The following is a 19,227-nucleotide window of genomic DNA, read 5'->3' on the forward strand; positions in this document are numbered from 1 at the left end:
ATAAAACCACTGAATTAAACAATCATAAAAACAATAAAAACTGTAAAATAATAAAAACCTTGAGTCATAATTGTACCCATTGAAATGTCTCCCTTGAGATGCCTCACAGCAGGCTCAACTGTAGTTTTTCCATAACTTATATGCACACAATGTCAGCACCTCAGTAAAAAGTGAAGTTTTAATGGCCTTCTGGAAGACTAGAATGGTGGGGGGTCTGTCAAATCACCAGTGGGAGGGTAGGAGCAACAGAAAAGGCATGCTTCCAAGACCTCACAAGATTTCAGGGAGGGGACCTTGAGTGCGCCCACCCTATCTGACCTAGTGCGTATATATTCTTAGAGAGAGGCGGCCCCACAAATAATCAAGCCCCATGGCTTGTAGGGTTCTAAAATTGTGAGCGATTGTGGTCCAGAAAAGAGTGTTATTGGTGCACAAAACAAATCTGTATAAAGCCTCTCCTTGCCATGGCTATATCTGCTCATTAAGCAGGAACAGTGAATCCAGGAATTCCCCCTACCCCAAATTGCACACAGCTTAGTCCAGGGAAATGCAATCCCATCCCTAATCAAAGATGACAGTTCACCATTCCCTGGTGGGCCAAACACCCAATGCCAATCTGGCAAGATTAGTCTGGATTGAGTTGAAGTCCCCATCCAGACCTGCATAGCCTCCAGGCACTCAGAAACCCTGCAACAGCATCACTTGCCCAGCCCCAGTAGAGATGTATAACTTAAACCTCATTATATACAGCATTGTGTGAAGACATTTCATTTGTATCAAGTGACCTTGAGTCAAAAGAACAGGTACAAACTTTTATTGGCTCATTGTAAATCTGCCTTCCAGCAGAGCAGAAGAGCAAACATGAAGTCAAGCTTGAGAGAAGGCTTTGTGATGATTTGGGAGTTCCAATGTGGCAAGATTCCATTTCCAGGATGTAATATTAAAGACTAAGGTTAACTCATTTGATATTCAGCATCCAGAAATTATTGTTCAAAAAGTACCCTTATAGCTAAAGCTCTCGGGAAGGGATTTAGGTCAATAATTTAGACTCTGACTTGAAGATTTTTAATGGTGCTCAAAATTTGTTTTATAACTCAAAAGGATTTTACCTTCCTCTGTGCTGATTTGCTAAGTTTAGTCATTGTTTTATTACCTCATATCAAAATGTAAAGGAAATATCTTTTGTAAATCCTTCTTAAGATTTTTGATCACTTGAAGGGATAGTTGTAGTTTAAAGAGGATGATGGTTTCTCTACTACTCATGCAGACTTTGTGAAATGTACTGTCAGTCATCCTATAAAGAAAACTCTCATTATCTTTCTTGGCGCTTCTTAAAAACAAGGTCATTAAAAATATACTGTGGCTAGAAATATCTATGTGATTTTTTCCATTTATACACCATTTGTCATAACTTCTGTCATAAATCATTGTCATAAATCAAAGTCAGATCTGATTTTATGACCATTTTACAGGGGTAGTTAAGTGAATCCAGCTTCCCCAATGGGTGTTGGCAAAAAAAATATATCACATAATCGCAGAATGCTGTAAATGTGAGCTGGTGGCCAAATATCCAAATTATAACCATGTGATCAGGAGGGTGGTGTGATACTTATAAATGTGAGTACTAATGTAGAACCGAGTGTAAAAAAGTAAGCCAATTTTTCCAAGGTCGTCATAACTCTGAACTTGGTTAAACAAATGATCATAAGTCAAGAACTATCTGTAGAATCTAATGTACCAAATGAAGCCGAACAAATGCCTTTTCTATTAATGGACCTCTAGTGTTCTGAAATTTAGATCAAAGAGCATCCTCTCCCAAAGCATTTGCAGCTGCAAGAGGGTAAAACCTCATGTAATGCAGTCCATCAATCCAATGGTTGAATTCTGGAATTGCCAATTCACACAATCTCTATTTGGCTAGGTTTGAGAATCAGTGGTAGTGGTCAGGTTCCCATTTAGTCATGGAGTTCACTGAGTGGTTTTGGTCTAATTACTGCCTATTAATCCAAAGCACCTTAAAATGTTTTGAAAGAAAGAAAGACATTGTCTTTATTACATGCTGAAGGGTTTCACAGAAAGCCTCATTTGTATTTGGATCAGAAAATCTTTTGATTTTTCTTTATATAGAAATATGTAACAGTATATCTAACAATTTGTAGAATTTCTACTTATAGAAACCGTGCCATTGTCTATTGCTGTCTTTAGGTTGGTATTTATTGATCTCTTTGTATTGTTTCTCACTTGTGTTGGGGGATGAATTTTTGGAATAGTGTAAAGCTTTATTCTGAGTTAGAACTCATTCTATTTTCCATAGAGATTTTGGTTGGGTTCACACTTTTTAATAAGTCATAATATGATTTGTTTGGTTTTAGCTTATAATACTAAGCTACTTTATATTGCATTTTCTTTAATAAGCCATAGTCAAAGCAATTTTGGAGTACCATCATATGTAAATCTTGCCTTTCCCAGAATTTTATCTATCAAGGTGTAATCCTGTTTTACACAGGAATTAAAATTAAAGCATTCCCAATAGCTGGATATCCAGCTTCCATTTAAATAATTCAACCAAAAGAAAGTCTATTACCTTCTTTGATAATTGATTTGTCTGTTGTGCTGCTCTTATGGTTAGAAAAATTTTCCTAATATTCAATATGAACTGATTTTAGGCCATTACTCTTAGTCCTGTATGCTGTGAGAACTGGTTTTAACTTTCTTCAGGTTAAAAGTGTGATCATATTCTTTTCCTGATATTTCATTTAATCCAGTTTGCATTCCTGCTGTTGTTCCAGTCCTACTAGAATTTCTGACCACACTGAAAAATATTTGAGAATGAGATCAATTCCTAATTAATTAGAAAATCTTTATCGGATTAAGAAGGATATTTTTTTAAATGCTTGTTTCAGTAAAATTTATTCCTGGTTGGCATGAATGGCTGTAATATTATATCTCATACAGCAGTGTCTATATCTTTATATAAATGATTTATTTATTTATTTTATTTGTTGAATATATTTCTTGTCTTTTTTCCAGGAGCAACGTATAGCTTACAAAGAGAAATCCGTCTGTCCTGTGAGCTAGATTGCACCGAGAGAAAGTGATTGTCTCTAAGTCACCACTAAGTTTCTATAACTAAGGGTAGATTTGAACCTAGACCTTACCATTCCTACTTCAGTCTCTTAAATACTATTTCACATTGATTCCTGGTGGTTCCATTTGATTTTCCACTTTAGGACCATGCCCAGGCTACCCTTTCTCAGTCCCATAGAATACACTTTCTAGAGGATTGCACTTTCAGCTATCTTAAATCTTATTCTTTCTAGGATCCTCCTGAATTTCAGTCACACAAAGATCTTTCTGTCATTCAATAAGACATTTTATCATATTGACTTCATGAGTCCTGCTTGGGACCAACATAGCATCAGCCTTTTCATGGCTCAGAGGCTTTTTACACTTTATAACAATTACTCTTATAATGTTATTTGTTCAGCTGACTATGAGATGGTACCAGTTACTCATTCTTCTCACAGTGCACTTTTGAAAGTATCTTCGCCTTCCATGGAAACTTGTGTCTCTCTTCTTTGATGGACAGGATTCACCAATAAGGCTATTGACCTTTCTTTACTCTTATTTACAGGGGGATACACATTTAGGTTTGGATCAAATAAATAAATGCTGTTTGGTAACAAAATGATGATGTCACATCTGTTATTTAGAATTTCTTTGCAAAGTTGCTTAAAGTCTTTAGTTTTTTGGAATTAATCCACTCAGGTCACCTCAGAGAGTCATAGTTCATATAAATAAGTAGAGTAACATCATTCTCTATCCGTGATGCAACTCATCTTGCAAATTTTAGGAAATCTGTATTCAGCATTTTTGTAGTAATACATCCTGTTAGAGAAGACAACAAAACCTCCATCCATCTAAACAAATTGGTCACATTCTTATATGTATTATAACTGTATCATTTGGTAGAGAGAACATTATTAAGATTTTGCTTTAATAAACTTGTTTGCATTGCGACAATTAGTCAGCATAGATATTTCTGTATGTCAGAATTAAATCAAGATCCCTATTGCAAACTTTTCTCCATCCTTAGAAGGAACCTTTCCTCTATGTTTTTTAAATTTACTTCTCTTTTGTTTCAAGATCATTTTGAATTTTCTTTCTGTTTTATAGAGTATTAACATCAGTTTGGATCATCTACTAATTTTATAAATCCCTTCTATTTCTTCGTTCAATTTATTAATATTAATGAAAATAGTCCAGGGCTAAGCTTTGTGATATCCTATTTTATATCTCACTTCAGTTTGAGAAATGAAAATTCAGTTTCAAGAATGGTTTTCAAATAATCTGTAGATCCATATTACAGATGTGTGAGTCAGCTGATACTTGCTAATCAGACTGCCACAGAGTAGCTGATGAATTTTTTCCTAATCAAGATACGTTTATTCCTACTGCATTTCCACAGTCTATAAAGGAAGCTACCTGGTAAAAAATAAATTAGTTTTGAAAGTGTTGTTCTTAATAAATCCACACTTTTAGTATTTTCCATATTATTTTCAAGTCTCTTAATATTAATTGCTTTAAAATCAAAATCTTCCCAGGTATCAGACTGACTGGTCTGCAGTTCCTTTTTTTCTGTAAGGCACTGCATTCCTTCTTCTAGTCATCTGTTATTTCACCTGGTTTGGAGAGTTTTGGCCAGATCTTCAGCAATTTCCTTTTGTTCCCTAGGATGCAATCCATCTGGCCCTGGAGATTTGAACTCATTCAAGGTCAGTATCTGACTAATATTTCTCACAAGCTTGAACTGGAAACCTGTTTCTTCCTCGGGTTCTTCATAATTCCCTGGTGGAACACATATTCTTTTCTCAGAGAAAACTGAGCTAAAATAGGAATTGAATAGTTCTGCTTTTGTTATCTGTTATCATTTGCCATCTTCAGTTAGCAGCTGGTGTATTATTTTTCCCTCTTTTTTTATTTTAAACATACCCAAAGAATCTCTTTTGTTATTCCTGAGATCATTTGCTAATTCAGTTTATTCTGAGCTTTTGCTTTCCTGATATATTCTCTGCAAATTTTGGCTACCTGTATGTAAGTATTCTTTAGTGATCTAGTAGCTCTCTGTTCATTTTTCCTTTAAATGCCACTTTAGGGTTTATCACATGTCTTGGTTGTTGTGGCATTAAAACAGCTCACTTACTTTTGCTAAGCGCATATCCTCACAAGAGAGTTCCACCTTGTCAGCAGCTTGCTGCTCAGAGGAAGAAGTTGGGCTAAATTTGCTGGCACCTTATTTTCAGTTCATTGCCAACAAAATTAGACAAGAAAATGTTGACCTTGTGGAAAACTGTCCACAAGTGTACCAGAGGGTCCATATTCCCATTGGTAAGGAAAGATTAAAAAAAGGGAGAACTTCAGCCAACAACTTTTCCTCCTGTTTGCAAATGAGGTGAGGGAATATGTGACTGCAGAGCCAGTTAAATGGGAAACCATGTGCTTGTATGTATGCATCTGTCTGCATGCATGTGTTTGTGTGTGTGTGTGTGTATATATATATATAGGGAGAGAGAGAGAGAGAGAGAGAGAGAGAGAGAGAGAGAGAGAGAGAGAGAGAGATCTGCATTGAGAAGCATTCTGGAATATTCTTTCCTTCTCCTGTGCAGTAAATATAAATTTCCTCATTCCATTGGTTGCTTTCCTTGAGATTTGACTCTATTGTAAACACAGAGGCGGTGCTGACCTAATATATTTATTCTGAATGAAGATCCATGTATTTAGCAGAGGTATCTCTTCAAGGAGGCGTCCATAGAAACAAAAGCTTAATTATGATAGAGAACATCAGGAAACAACATCCCAGTTTTCCAAATAGGATGTTTGAAGTGGTGAATCTCACTTGTTCAGATCTGTGAAACCCTTGTTCTATTTTAAAAGCATTCATCTCTGCTAACACTCATAGAAGGAAGGAGAAAAAGCTTTTTAGATTTTATCCTCTAATCAGGACCCTAACAAGGAGAAGAGCCCTGCACTCTTCACAGCTCTCGGCTGAAGAAAACTGTCAGCCTTCGTGTGTGACAGCCCCTGACCTCTATTATGCATGAATTCTCACTTTTAGAGTGGTACATTTCTGCCTCTGGGGCCTGGAAATCATGTGATTTGCAGAACTAGTGTGGTGAAAGTTCTAATAAAGTCAAAATTAAGCAATGCAAAACTGAACTGAATGCCAAACATACTGAGGGGAGTAATTGGTGGTAGTCCTTCCTGTTGGTAGATCACAGTAGGTGGTAGAAGAAAGGATAGTACAGAATGAGTATCTGCTGGCTGTGCTACTGAGGAACAGCAAAAGTAGGCTCTAAAGTACTTGGTAGATTTTCTTCCCAACTCAAGTGAAGAAATCACTTTGCTTTAGACACGATAGTAGCAGAATAAGAACTGTGATTGAATTCTACTGTTTTTTTTCTTTTCTTAGGTTATCTTTTTTTTCTGTTCTTATTATTCTTAATAAATATTCCTATTTTTGTTTTGCTTATTTTTAATTCACTTTATTTCCCCAAATTCCCAATGTCTTTGGTAAAGTTGGCCACCTTTAAGAGGACCTAAAATGAAACATTGAGCTCTTCCTGTTGTAATCAACTTCTTGCTAGACTTTATGAAGCAGCCCTCAGTCCCATCTGGGAAAAACAGGAACCATTCTTTTTGTGGACTAACCATGAAACATCAGATCCCAACAGCTTCTAAAATTTCCATTTTTGTATGCTGCTTATTAATTTGGAATTTGAAGCATGCAAAGCTTCAAAATTATAAATACCAGACATTTTTAATGTGCACTATCAGTGTTGAACAATTACACAGAAGATAGAATTCCTTGAACCTGGTATAGAACTTGTGATTCTTAAAGTAACAATGCTAGTTTGCCAATTTTGGTCTTCTGCTCTGTTAGTTCACTTTGTACTTGCCATTTTCTTCTACTTTCACCACCAACTGGCTTTAGCTCAGGCAACTACCTATCTGATCTTCTAAAGCTTGCTTGCCTGGCCTTTAAGATAATGTTAGAAATCTGCAGAAGGGAATAGAAAGTTATATATTGGAAAGAAGCATAAGGCATTCCTTCAAATGTCATTGGGGAATATATATGGCACTGTCCCAAATAGTGAACCTGTTTAATTCATAGCCAGAATGATTTATTCCTTTATTTAAAATATTTTGTTTAATTATTGAATATAATTGAGAAATACAGCCTCTGAGGTATTGAAGTCAAACCAGTTATATTTGGGAACACATGTAAAAGAAAAACTATTTTTTAAAAAGAATAAATGATTGCTAAGGTGAATGAATTAATGGATCTGGCTAAAGGCCAGCATTTCCTCTAATTCTAAATAGGAATGTTATCTTTTTTTTCTCTGCAGGGAAAAGTAGAAGTAGAGGCTGGGAAAGAAGGAATGAAGTTTGAAGCTGGTGCTTTCTCTTACTATGGAGTGATGGCTCTCACAGCCTCACCAGGTAATTTTTCACCATCTCCATCTGAAACTGCTATTAAGAGAAATGATGGCATATATACTGCTCAAAAAAAATAAAGGGAACACAAGCAGAAGACATCCGAGATCTGAATGAATGAAATAGCCTTATTAAATACTTTGTTCTTTACATACAGTAGTTTATACACTGCTCAAACAACTAAAGGGAACACAAAACTACTGTATGTAATGAACAAAGTATTTAATAAGGCTATTTCATTCATTCAGATCTCAGATGTCTTCTGCTTGTGTTCCCTTTATTTTTTTGAGCAGTGTATATTAGCTTAAGTCACTCAACCTGAAAGAAGTCTTAAACCAAATCATATGAATTAATGTTTCTTGGCAAGAAACCCAGATGTGCTATTTTAGTAAAAATCAGATAATAAAATAATTGCTTCTGCTACAAAGATTAAATTAAGACAGTTAAATTCAGTTACCTCTTTAATAGCAGATTGAAAGATAGCCTGATAGAATCTTTAGTTGCTGTTTACAAAAAATAAATACCAATTTTATTCAACAAGGATCAAAATGGTTCAGCAATGATCATTTTTATCCTCACTTCTAGTAGATGATAAATAGATTTGTTAAAACCTAAATTTTGGGGACTCATGGACAGAGTATGTTAACAATCCATAGCAATGCTATGGATTATTTCTATCACTTTCTGTACTTAAGTGTACAGTATTCTACCTGTATCCCCTATGCACTTGTTGGGGAGAGGGGAGAGACTTTTTAACCTGAAGTATTCTGGTGCAGCTGTTTCAATAGAGAAAGACAGTATAGTCTTCCAGTAGCTTAAGACAAACCTATAGAGATGTATTTTTAAAAATCTTTTTAGAGCTAGATTTCCAGCCACCCCAATCAGATACAGCACAATACCTGACTCTGTGGTTTCATCCCAAAACCCCCAAAATTTTAACCTAGGACTGTCTACTGTTGACCTCACCCCATTCCTAAGAGGTCTATAAGGGGCGTGCATAAGAGCACCAGTGTGCCTACCATCCAGTGGTGGGTTCCTCCCAGTTCGGCCCGGTTCTGCCGAGCAGGTCGCGATGACGATATGACATCACCGAACTGGTTCTGCCCATCCACCCCGCGTTATTCTTACCTTTTATTTGGCCCCACCCCCAATCTATTGCTGCCTCCTGAGTCCCAGATGATTGGCTAGAAGGAAAAAAAACTGTTTAAATTCTTGTCGCGGGGCTTCAAAGGGCCGCCCTACAGCTGATCAGTGGTAAAAGGCAGTTTGGTGGTAGACGGGTGCCTCCAAAAACAAATGAATAGACCGGTATAGCTCTGCAAGCAGTTAAAAGCCTGGTAGACTAGTACCTCTGCTAAATCCTAAAGAATTGTCACATGACCATCAAGCCACGCCCACAAAATAAGCTATGCCCACAGAACCAGTAGTAAAAAATTTTAGAACCCACCCCTGCTACCATCCCTGTCCTAATGTTTCTTCTGTTTGTATCTATTTTATGTATCCAATCCATGCTTATACTTATTACCAAATACGTTCTTGACAAATAAAATAAATAAATAAAATTTGTTATATCAGATCAGGAATAAAGGACAACTTGGGTCCAGCTCTGAATTTTGTCTTTGGCTTCATCTTTGTGCTACTGTTTTATTGGAAAACCATTCTTGGTGCTTCTGATAGCAATATGTTCAATTTTAGAAGTATTTGTGAGCACATATTGACATTGTCCTGCTCTCCTACGTTTCTCTGTATACCTACTTTTGAAGGAACAAATTCCTTTTCCAGATATTTGATCACTTCCTTTGTTGGAATGACTCCTCTTCTTTTACAACAAGAAGGTGAAAATAAATTGCATGCTGGATTTCTGTATGAGTTGATATTATGGAAGTAACTCCTTTCTTTCTTTCTTTCTTTCTTTCTTTCTTTCTTTCTTTCTTTCTTTCTTTCTTTCTTTTTCTTCCTTCCTTCCTTCCTTCCTTCCTTCCTTCCTTCCTTCCTTCCTTCCTTCCTTCCTTCCTTCCTTCTCTCTCTCTCTCTCTCTCTCTTTCTTTTTCTTTCTTTCTCATTTGCTACAATAACTTCCATCAAGCTGGCTATTTACCTTCATTTCTGGTATAATTTAGAATTCCTGGATTAGGATTAAAAGAGTATGTACTTGCCACACTTGTTGACAGCAAAAGATTATACAGAAATAACGTTATTTCATATCTGAAAAATTAACAGCAAAATGATTTCTTTCACTTTTTGCAAGGCTTGTTTTTTTATGGCCTGTTTGAATAAGAGGATGAGCTGTGATTATTACTTATATTGTAACACAAATACAAAATGCATGTGTTTATGGGACAGATACTTCCTTTAAACAGCTTATGATGATATATTCTGTTGTATATCTCTAACTTCTGTTGTTAGTAAGATTATTCTAAAAATATTAACAGAACTGTATTTCCAAATTCAGAGAATTTTGAACTAAGTAACTAAGAAGTAACTAAGAAAGAAGCATGTATTGTTTGACATTTGATTTCCTAAATAATTATGTTTTATTTTCCAGTTTTTCATTGCTCTCTTTATGTACTTCGCTTACATTTGAATTGTACTTGATTTCTTCACCATGACAAAACTGATGATTTCTTTAAAGATATTAATGTCTTCTCTTATTTTAGTCTCATCTCTTTTTCCTTCTCTAGTTCCTTTATCCTTGTCTCGTACCTTTGTTGTCAGCAGAACAGACATACTAGCCCCAGGCAGTCCAGGTAAATATGCTTGCTTCTTCTGTACCTCTGTTGTAAATTGCATTTACCTTGTAACTAATTAGCAGCAGTTTTATATACTGCATATCAACTTTTCAGAGAAGAAAGGGTTTGGGTATAACCAGGTGGGTGCCCTAAGTTTTTATTTCTGATTAGATAATAAGTGGACATTGAAACAAAAAGGAATTGTGTCTTGACATTTGTTGAGTCACGGAAACTTTTGCCTTGACAGTTAGCATTTTCCATATCTTTAAAAATACTGCCAAGAGCTAAACATATTTTTGAAAGTTAAACAAAATATACAAGTTGTTCTATTGCTATGGATTAGTGTAAACTCCAGTATATGAGAATATAATGAGTTAATTCTTCTAAAAGCTCTAGTAGGAACATTGACTCTGTGCAGTCTTGTACTCAGTGGTGTTTTCCATGTGGAGTGAAGCAACAAAAATGGGATGAGTCCTTTAAAACGATCCATATGTTGTCTCCTATCATATATGTTAGGTAATTTCATTCAGAAGATGTCATGGATGAACTGCTATATTCCTTGAACCAGACTGCACTCTGTCACAGTCTCTAATTTGCTATACCTGATGAGGATCATAGCAGTCACATTTGCAAGCATTGCCAAAACCAATAAACTGAAAATTCAGTAAATTTAATTCTTTTGCTGCTATGTGTACTGTTTATAGGAAGGGCCATAGCTCAGTGGTAGAGCTCATGTGGGAGAATGTAGTTCAGTCCAATCCAGGTGGGGCTATACCAAAATAGTGACAGGCTGAGCTAGATCAATCAATAGTCTCAGTCAATGTAAACAATACCCTATATATTAGTTTGGATGGGCAAACCTCTTTCATTGCCCAGGTCATTAATTCTAATATATTGTTTCCACTCTATTTTGCTCTATCAAGATTTCTTTGCTTCTTAAACTGCTTTCAGCCACTTCCTTGCCTTATTCCTGTTTCAGCCATGAAGCTGTTAGCCTTCCTGGTTTAGAATCATAGAATCATAGAGCTAAAAGAGACCTTGGAGATTTAATCCAATCCCCTGTTCAAGACAGAAGACCTTATATTATCCCAGAAAAATTGGATTGCCCAATCTTTTCTTGAAAACTTCACGGGATAGAGCATCAACAACCATGGGAAGCAAGCTATTCCATTGATTAATTGTTCTGTCAGGAAATTTCTGCTTACTTCCAGGTTGTATCTCTCCTTAACAAGCTTTCACCCACTGAGTCGACTCCCTCTCCTCTGTGACAGCCCCTCAAGTACCAGAAGACAGCTGTCATGTGATTCCCTAATCCCATACCCAGAACTCTTAACTATTTATGATACGATGTAGCCTCCAGTCCTCTTATCATCTTCATTGCTCTTCTCTGCAGCTACCTCACATACTTGGCCAGCACTAGAAGCAGGAAGATGGTGATGGTCAGCTATGGTGGCAGGGCCACCAACTGCCGAACACCAAAATGGCATAGATGGCAGAGAGATATGGGTGGGGGATTTGAAGTGTCCTTTTGGTCATAAGTGTGAAAGGGTTGTCATGCACTCAAATTTTGATCATATGACCATGGGGACACTGCATTTGGACACTTTGGAGACCAGTCATAAGTCCATTTTTTTTTCAGCACCATCATGATTTCAAATGGTCTCTAAATGAATGGTCATAATATGAGGACTATTTATATGAGTTTTGCATTATTAATTAACACCAGAGTATAATCACGTGGTTAAAAACTGAGAAACATTATTAGTTTCTCTTAGAGCATCTGTAAATCGAAAATTAAGGTTTAATTTAGAATCATCAATCTGGCTTTCATTTTTTTCGTTTATTGACTTATACTAGCCTCTAAATAAGTTGCAAAGTCATTTTAATTTCTCTTATAATTTAGAACATTTACTTGCTTATAATGCTGTGGAAAATGGTCCTAATCTCCCCGAGGTTTTACAAGCATTGGATATTTACTTGTGAATTTTATATTGTTATGTTATGTTTTATGTTGTGTTTTATGTTTATATTACATTACATTACATTATTCTAAACTATATTATACTGTATTTATTAAAATATTTTATTATGAATTTGAATGCATTAATTTGTGTTCAAAGTGGTTTTAGAGGTTGAACAAGAAAATTTAACAAAGGACACACATCTACATATTTTGTTTGCTGAATAAGCCTCATGAATTTAAATTCAAGTAGCTTGTCAATTATCTCAAGTTACCTTCAGTCTGTCCCATGAACTGATGTTGGTTTTTGGATTTCAATTTCATTCTTCATATTTTTCTTTTTTTCCCAGCTGAAAATAAGTCACCACCTCGTTCTTGTGGCTTAAATCATTCAGATTCTCTTAATAGAGGAGATCGCATTGATGCTGTGACACCAGCAATAGGGAATAGCAACAATCAGTTGAACTCCTCATTTCTTCAAGTATATGTTCCAGATTACTCAGTCAGAGCAATCTCAGACATTCAATACGTCAAGGTATGAAAGGAAAAAAAATGGATCTTCTACCTGTAATTGTAGACTGGGAATATAGGCTGTCTAAACTCTTAATTGTCAATCAGTTCTTTGTGATAAAGAATATTCAACACTTGGAAAGAATTGTTTCAGATGCAAAACATTTTATCTGTTTAGAGGTGATCTTGTACTTCTTCTAGGGAAGAACTAAACTCTGACTGGATAAATTAATGAAGTTTGCTCAGTTAATGGCAGTTTGAGAGCTATTATTAGAAGGAATCAGCAGAGTTAAACAAATCCTCCTTGTTGACCCTACTTTCCAGCTAATACTTTCTAGGCACTCATTAGTGGAGTTGAAAACCCCATGCTTTTCTCTTCATGTTATTCAGTTCCCAAATTGTTTGATTACTTTTTTTTTTAATACTTTGAAGGCATTTCTTAAATTTAGCTAATGATTTGACTTGGTGGGCATGGCTTGGTGGGTGTGGCTTGGTGGGCGTGGCAAGGGAAGGATATTGCAAAATCTCCATTCCCACCCCACTCTGGGGCCAGGCAGAGGTAGTATTTGCTGGTTCTCCAAACTACTTTCTGCTACCAGTTCTCCGAACTGCTCAAAATGTCCACTACCGGTTCTCCAGAACCTGTCAGAACCTGCTGGATTTCATCCCTGATCTATTCCTCATGCAATTTCCATTCTTTGTGCATAGGTGTGTGTTTTCCTTCGTTTTTATGATTCTGCTTGAAGGAAGAAAATAATATGTATATCTTTGTGCATGTCCTTGTGAGTTACTCTGTGGGAGAGTGGTTTGTAAGCAGGTGAGAGAATAATTGGTATGTGCAAATGCAGAATCAATTTTATAAATTGTATAATTACTAATAATTTATGGTTGCTCAGTTAATTCTTTTTTTCTCCTGGTCTCCTCTTTTTGTACATACAGACATAAGTGTGTGACATGTGAATTCATTTGATGCCTCTTGTAGACATTATAGGAGAAGAGTTGTGTTAATGTCTGATCGAAAAAAATTAGGAGTTTGGTAGAATCTCATCTGATGAACTGAACTCTAGTTCTTTTTTTCTCCCAATTTTTTATTGTTTAAAAAAGAAAAACAACAGTAAAATACAAACAAACATAAATACAATAAAACAATACGAAAAACAAACCAACATCAAAAAGAACATAAATTTGTTGCATTGGTGGATTATTTTCCTGTTCCACCTGTTTTCCTCTATACATATCTATACATATCTATTTTATGTATTCATTTATTCACATAGTTATACACAAATCAATTGTAATCTACTTCTTGCTTAGCTATCTGTGGCTCCTGCTTAGACATTCAGGCTACATTATTTTCCTATATTTATCTTTCCCTCTAACCAGGAATACCATCTCTGCCAAACTAAATAGCATTCAGAATCATCTTTCTCTTGTAATTGCTTTGTAAGTCTGTCCATTTCTGCACATTCTGTTATTTTGGCAACTAGTTTGTCTTCTGTTGGCAGTTATTCAGATTTCCAATTTTGAGCATACAATATGCGTGCTGCTGTTACGATATGTATAGTGAGAGATTTTATTTCCTTAGTAAATTGTGGGGTACTTATTCCAAGTAGAAAAAATTCCGGTCTCATTTCAACTTTCTGTTTCATTATATCTAATCATTTTCTTGATTTCTTGCCAGTAATGTTACGCCTTTCTGCATGACCACGAGAGATGGTAGTATGATCCCTTCTATGACTTGCATTTCCAACACATTGGTGACACATTTGGGAACATTTTAGCTAAACGTGCCGGTGGTAGATGCCATCTGTAGAACATTTTATAAAGGTTTTCTTTGTAAGGTATAGACATTGTCATCTTATAATTTTCTTTCCATAATTTATCCCACTTATCCAATTCAATAGTATATCCAATGTTTCTTGCCCAAATTATCATATTTTCTTTCACAGTCTCCTCCTCTAATTTGTATTTTATTAGGTAATTGTAAATTTTGGTTATCATTTTCTCATCCGTACTTTTTAATATTTTGTCTAATTCATTTGGTTCATTTTGAAATCCGAATTTTGCCTGATCTGCTTTGTATCTTGATTCTATTTGGAGATACGGCCACCAGTCAATGTCTATACCCCGGTTGTCGAGTTTCTGTCTCGTATATAAATTCCCTTCTTCGCTCAATAATTCTTGATAGCTCCTCGTTTTTTCTATGTCCATTACATTTGGATAGATCAATGCTTCCATGGTCGATAACCATCTCGGGATTTTAGTATAATGTTGCTTTCTAATTTCTTGTCAGGTTTTGTACAGTGAGCCTCTAATAATATGCTGTTGGAAGTATCTTTGTTGCTTGTTGGCGCCCTCCCACAAGAAAGCGTGCCAGCCTCGGTTCAAATCAAATCCCTCCAGATATAGCATTCTCTTATTTTTTAATTCTATCCAGTCTCTTATCCAATTAAGCGATGCTGCCTTATAGTATAGCTCCCAGTCCGGTAAACCAAGGCCTCCCTTTTCGCAGGTATCCTGTAGGCATTTTATTTTTATTCTGGCCTTCCTTCCTTGCCAAATATATTTCGCTATTATTTTATTGAGCTCCTTAAAGAAGTTCTTTCCTGGGCCAATCGGTATCACTTGAAAGAGGTAGAGCAATCTAGGTAGTATATTCATTTTTGCTGACCCTATTTTACCTAAAAATGATAGTTGCAATTTATTCCATGTTTCCAGATCATTTTTAATTTGTTTCATCAATTTAATATAATTATCTTCTCTAATCGTTGTTGCTTTTGCGGTAAGCCAGATTCCTAGGTATTTTACTTTCTTTACAATTTGTATTCCTAATTCTTCCTGACAAAAAAAAAAATTGTGGCACCTGTGTCTTTGTCAAATTTTTTGTTAAGACTTTAGTTTTTTGCCTATTAATTTTAAGCCCCGCCACTCTACCATATTCTTCTATCTTCGCTAATAACTTAGTTCCTGTTGTTTCCGGTTGTTCCACTATGAACACGACGTCGTCAGAGAAGGCTTGCAATTTATATTCCTCTTTCCATATCCTCAAGCCCTTTATTTCTTCTTCCTTCCGTATTTCATTCAATAGGACTTCCAATGATGTTATGAACAATAAAGGGGATAATGGACACCCTTGCCAACACCTTTTTGTATATCTAATTTTTCTGTCATGTCCACATTAATTGTAATTCTTGCCATTTGGAATGAGTATACTTTCCTAATCATTTTTAGAAATTTATCGCCGAATTCCATGGCCTCTAATTGCAATACAAGAAAGTTCCAATTCAAATTATCGAAGGCCTTCTGCGCGTCTAAAAAAATCAAGGCTATCTGTTTATCAATTCTTTGCTCATAGTATTCAAGGACATTTATGATTGTTCTCATGTTATTTTTAATCTGTCTCCTTGGGACAAAGCCATTTTGATCAGAGTGCATATACTTGTGGATGACTGCCTTCAATCTTTGTGCTATTATTGTCATGAACAGTTTATAGTCCACATTTAACAATGAGATCGGCCTGTAATTTTTAACTAGTGTTGGCTCAGTGTCTTCCTTATGAATGAGTGAGATAATAGTTTCCGTCCACGATTTAGGGGTTTCTGCTAACAATGCATCATTAAAGACCTGGAGTAATAACTCGTCCATTGGACACTGGCACTTTTTATAAAAATCCGCTGGGATTCCATCTTGGCCTGGCACTTTGTTGTTCTTTTGCTTTTTCCGTGCTTCCATCAACTCGGTCATTGTAATTGGTCTGTTTAGTGTCTCTCTGTGGGCTTCCTCTAATTTCGAGATATTTGTTTTGTTTAAGTATTCCTTAATATCTTGGTCCTGGGTTTCCTCTTGGGTGTAAAGCTTTTGAAAGAAGTCCTTGACTATGCGCTTTTTATCTGAATTCAAATGGTATGTTTGTCCTGTTTCGTCTTGTAATTGGTATATTATTCTACTCCCCCTTTTTTTTTTTAATCTATACGCTAACCAGGGTCCTGTTTTGTTTGCATGTTCAAAGTATTTCTGCTTTGTCAGTTTGATTTTGTGTACAATTTCTGCTTGCATAGTTAAATTCAGTTTATGTTTAGCCAAATTTAATTTTTGTTTTATTACTTTATTATCGGGATATTTCTGCAACTGTAATTCATATGTTTTGAGTTCTTCTACTAAGTTGTTCCTTGTTTATTGTTTATGTCTATTTTTTTTGGCTGCATACGCTATGGTAAGTCCTCTTATGTAGGCTTTTGTTGTGTCCCACAGATTCTGTAACGATGTCTGTTCTTTTGTATTTATTTGAAGGAATATTTTTACTTCTTTCTCAATCATCTGTATATATTCTTTGTCCTTTATTATTCCTGTGTCCATCATCCATCTCTTTTGTTTTCTATACCCTTTCCACTTTATTTTTATAGGATTAGGGTTGGCCCAAGTATTCAGTGTAATTTCAATCTCTTGTATTTCCTTCCTGAGATCTTGCGTCATCCAGGCCATGTCGATCCTAGACCATGACTGATGCAGGCTCGAGTAATATGTGTATTGCTTAACTTGTTTGTTTGCCTCCCTCCATACGTCGTATAGGTGTAATTCTTCGACCATGACCTTGAATGTATCTGGTAGAGTTTTCTTTCTGGTTTTGCTTCTTTTATTACTTCGATAGTCGTCTTGTATATTTGTGATTGCGTTAAAATCCCCGACAATGCAGATGTTTTCATACTCCAAATCTTTAATTGTATCATCCAATTTCCTTAAAAAGTTGCTTTGATTTCCATTGGGTGCATATATGGATACTAGTAAGATTGTCTTCAATTCTGTTTGTGTTTCTATTATTAAAATACCTCCTTCTGTATCTGTATATATTTGTTTCATTTTTAGATGTTTTTTAACATACGTTGCTACTCCTCTCTTTTTATGGTCTCCTAGGGACGTGTATAATCTTCCTAATTTTTGATTTTCCAACAATTTTTGATATTGTCTTTTGATATGAACTTCTTGTAGTGTTATAATGTCAATATTAATTTTTTGCAGTTTTGTAAGTATGTATTTTCTTTTAATTGGTGAATTGAGTCCATTTATATTAATCGAAATGATTCTTAATTCTCCTTCCATCTCTATTGGTTTATCTGTTAGTTATTTTCAGTTTTGTTGTGTTTCTAGTAACTCTTTGTATCTTTTCCCTCGCTCCCTCTCTCTCCATTTTTTCTCTCTCTGCTCTTCTTTTATCTTCTTGATCTTCTTCTTCTCTTTCTGTCCGCTGTGCCTCATGTCTCCTGGATTCCGCTTTTTCTCCTCTTTCATGACCTTGTACCTTTTAATAAAGTCTATCAGTTGGAAAAGGTATTAACTCCTGATTTTTTAAACTCATTTGGAAGTCTCCAAAAAGTCTACTTGCTACTCTTAGCAAGTAGATGTGGAACTGGACAATGCACAAGAGTTTGCTCTGTTTATTATTATTATTTGTCTAATCTCTTTTTTGAGGGAGCATGGGTGATTATAAATTCAGGATTATCTTTCAGGTAAATACAGTAGTTACATACAAAAAAAAAGGAATCTAATTTCTAAGGTATATATCTACCTGAATATATCAGCATTTGGAATATTATGACTGGTTCCAAGCACAATATTTTGGTTTAAAACTGTGCAGGCACTTTTTAAAAAATGGAACAGACCACCAGAAAGTGGAAAATAAGTGTTTTCAGTTACCTAGAATTTTTCATATAGAGGGAGAAAAGGTTTTAATTAGCATTCATAGACTGCAACTGTCTTTTCTCCCAAATGTTGAGTATTCAAAAACTAGTACTTTTGTACTTTATGCTATAATAAAACAAATATATTTTTATATATTTGTTTAATGGAAACAAGTTATAATAAGCCTGCTTTAATAATAACACTAATATACATATTGTCTTGTCATCAGAAGAGACAGTGTATAAAGGACAATGGGTTTAAATTTGCTCAGGGAATGGAACTTAGTCAACAGCCAAGAGTTGATAAAGCAAGAAGTGAAACTTCTAGCTGCCCAGGGATTCAAGAAAGGAACCAATAGAAAATAGGTAGAACCATTCTAATATACAGTATAGAGCATCCATTCACAAACTAAAAGCATTACTTCCAATTCAAAGTTACCTCCCAATGGTGAGAATTGATTAAGAATAATAATGCTCCTTCCTGAATCTACTGTAGCATCCTGAATCTAATGATATGAGAGTTGGAGTTTTGATTCAGAAAGAAACATATGGTCTTTATCAAACTGAAAATAGTTACAACAGTCAATTAGCTAAGCTTACAGAAAGAGGATTATACAATGAGAGAGGGAAACTCAGATGGAGTTTGCAACATGATTGGGCCCTGGAGCAATAGATGAATCTGCAGCATCACTGGTTCTAGAATTGGGGCAGAAAAAAATTAGAGCCATTTATTCTGCCTTGAATAAACAGAAATGTATTCTAAGTGATCCCAAACTGCCTTGGAATTCAAAATTTGTGGAACAGATACTATGTTGCTTATTTTCAATAAAGGCAAGTTATGATTTATGAATCGCTTAAT

General features: G+C 35.4%; 1 protein-coding gene across 2 annotated transcripts in view; it reads left to right on the forward strand.

Moving 5' to 3' along the window:
- The window catches only part of CNNM2 (cyclin and CBS domain divalent metal cation transport mediator 2), a 131,645-nt gene that overhangs the window by 106,310 nt on the left and 6,108 nt on the right, over window positions 1-19,227 (forward strand). For both annotated transcript variants that reach the window (XR_015728636.1, XM_034439986.3), the window contains 3 exons: window positions 7,407-7,500; window positions 10,176-10,241; window positions 12,534-12,718. Coding sequence is in view for 1 of the 2 variants with exons in the window: in XM_034439986.3 (XP_034295877.2) it covers window positions 7,407-7,500; window positions 10,176-10,241; window positions 12,534-12,718 (345 nt within the window). In the remaining variant the exon portion in view is untranslated. The remainder of the gene's footprint in view (window positions 1-7,406; window positions 7,501-10,175; window positions 10,242-12,533; window positions 12,719-19,227) is intronic.

The sequence above is a fragment of the Pantherophis guttatus genome, chromosome 6, assembly GCF_059756535.1.
Source record: "Pantherophis guttatus breed Tessera chromosome 6, ASM5975653v1, whole genome shotgun sequence".
Lineage (NCBI taxonomy): Eukaryota > Metazoa > Chordata > Lepidosauria > Squamata > Colubridae > Pantherophis > Pantherophis guttatus.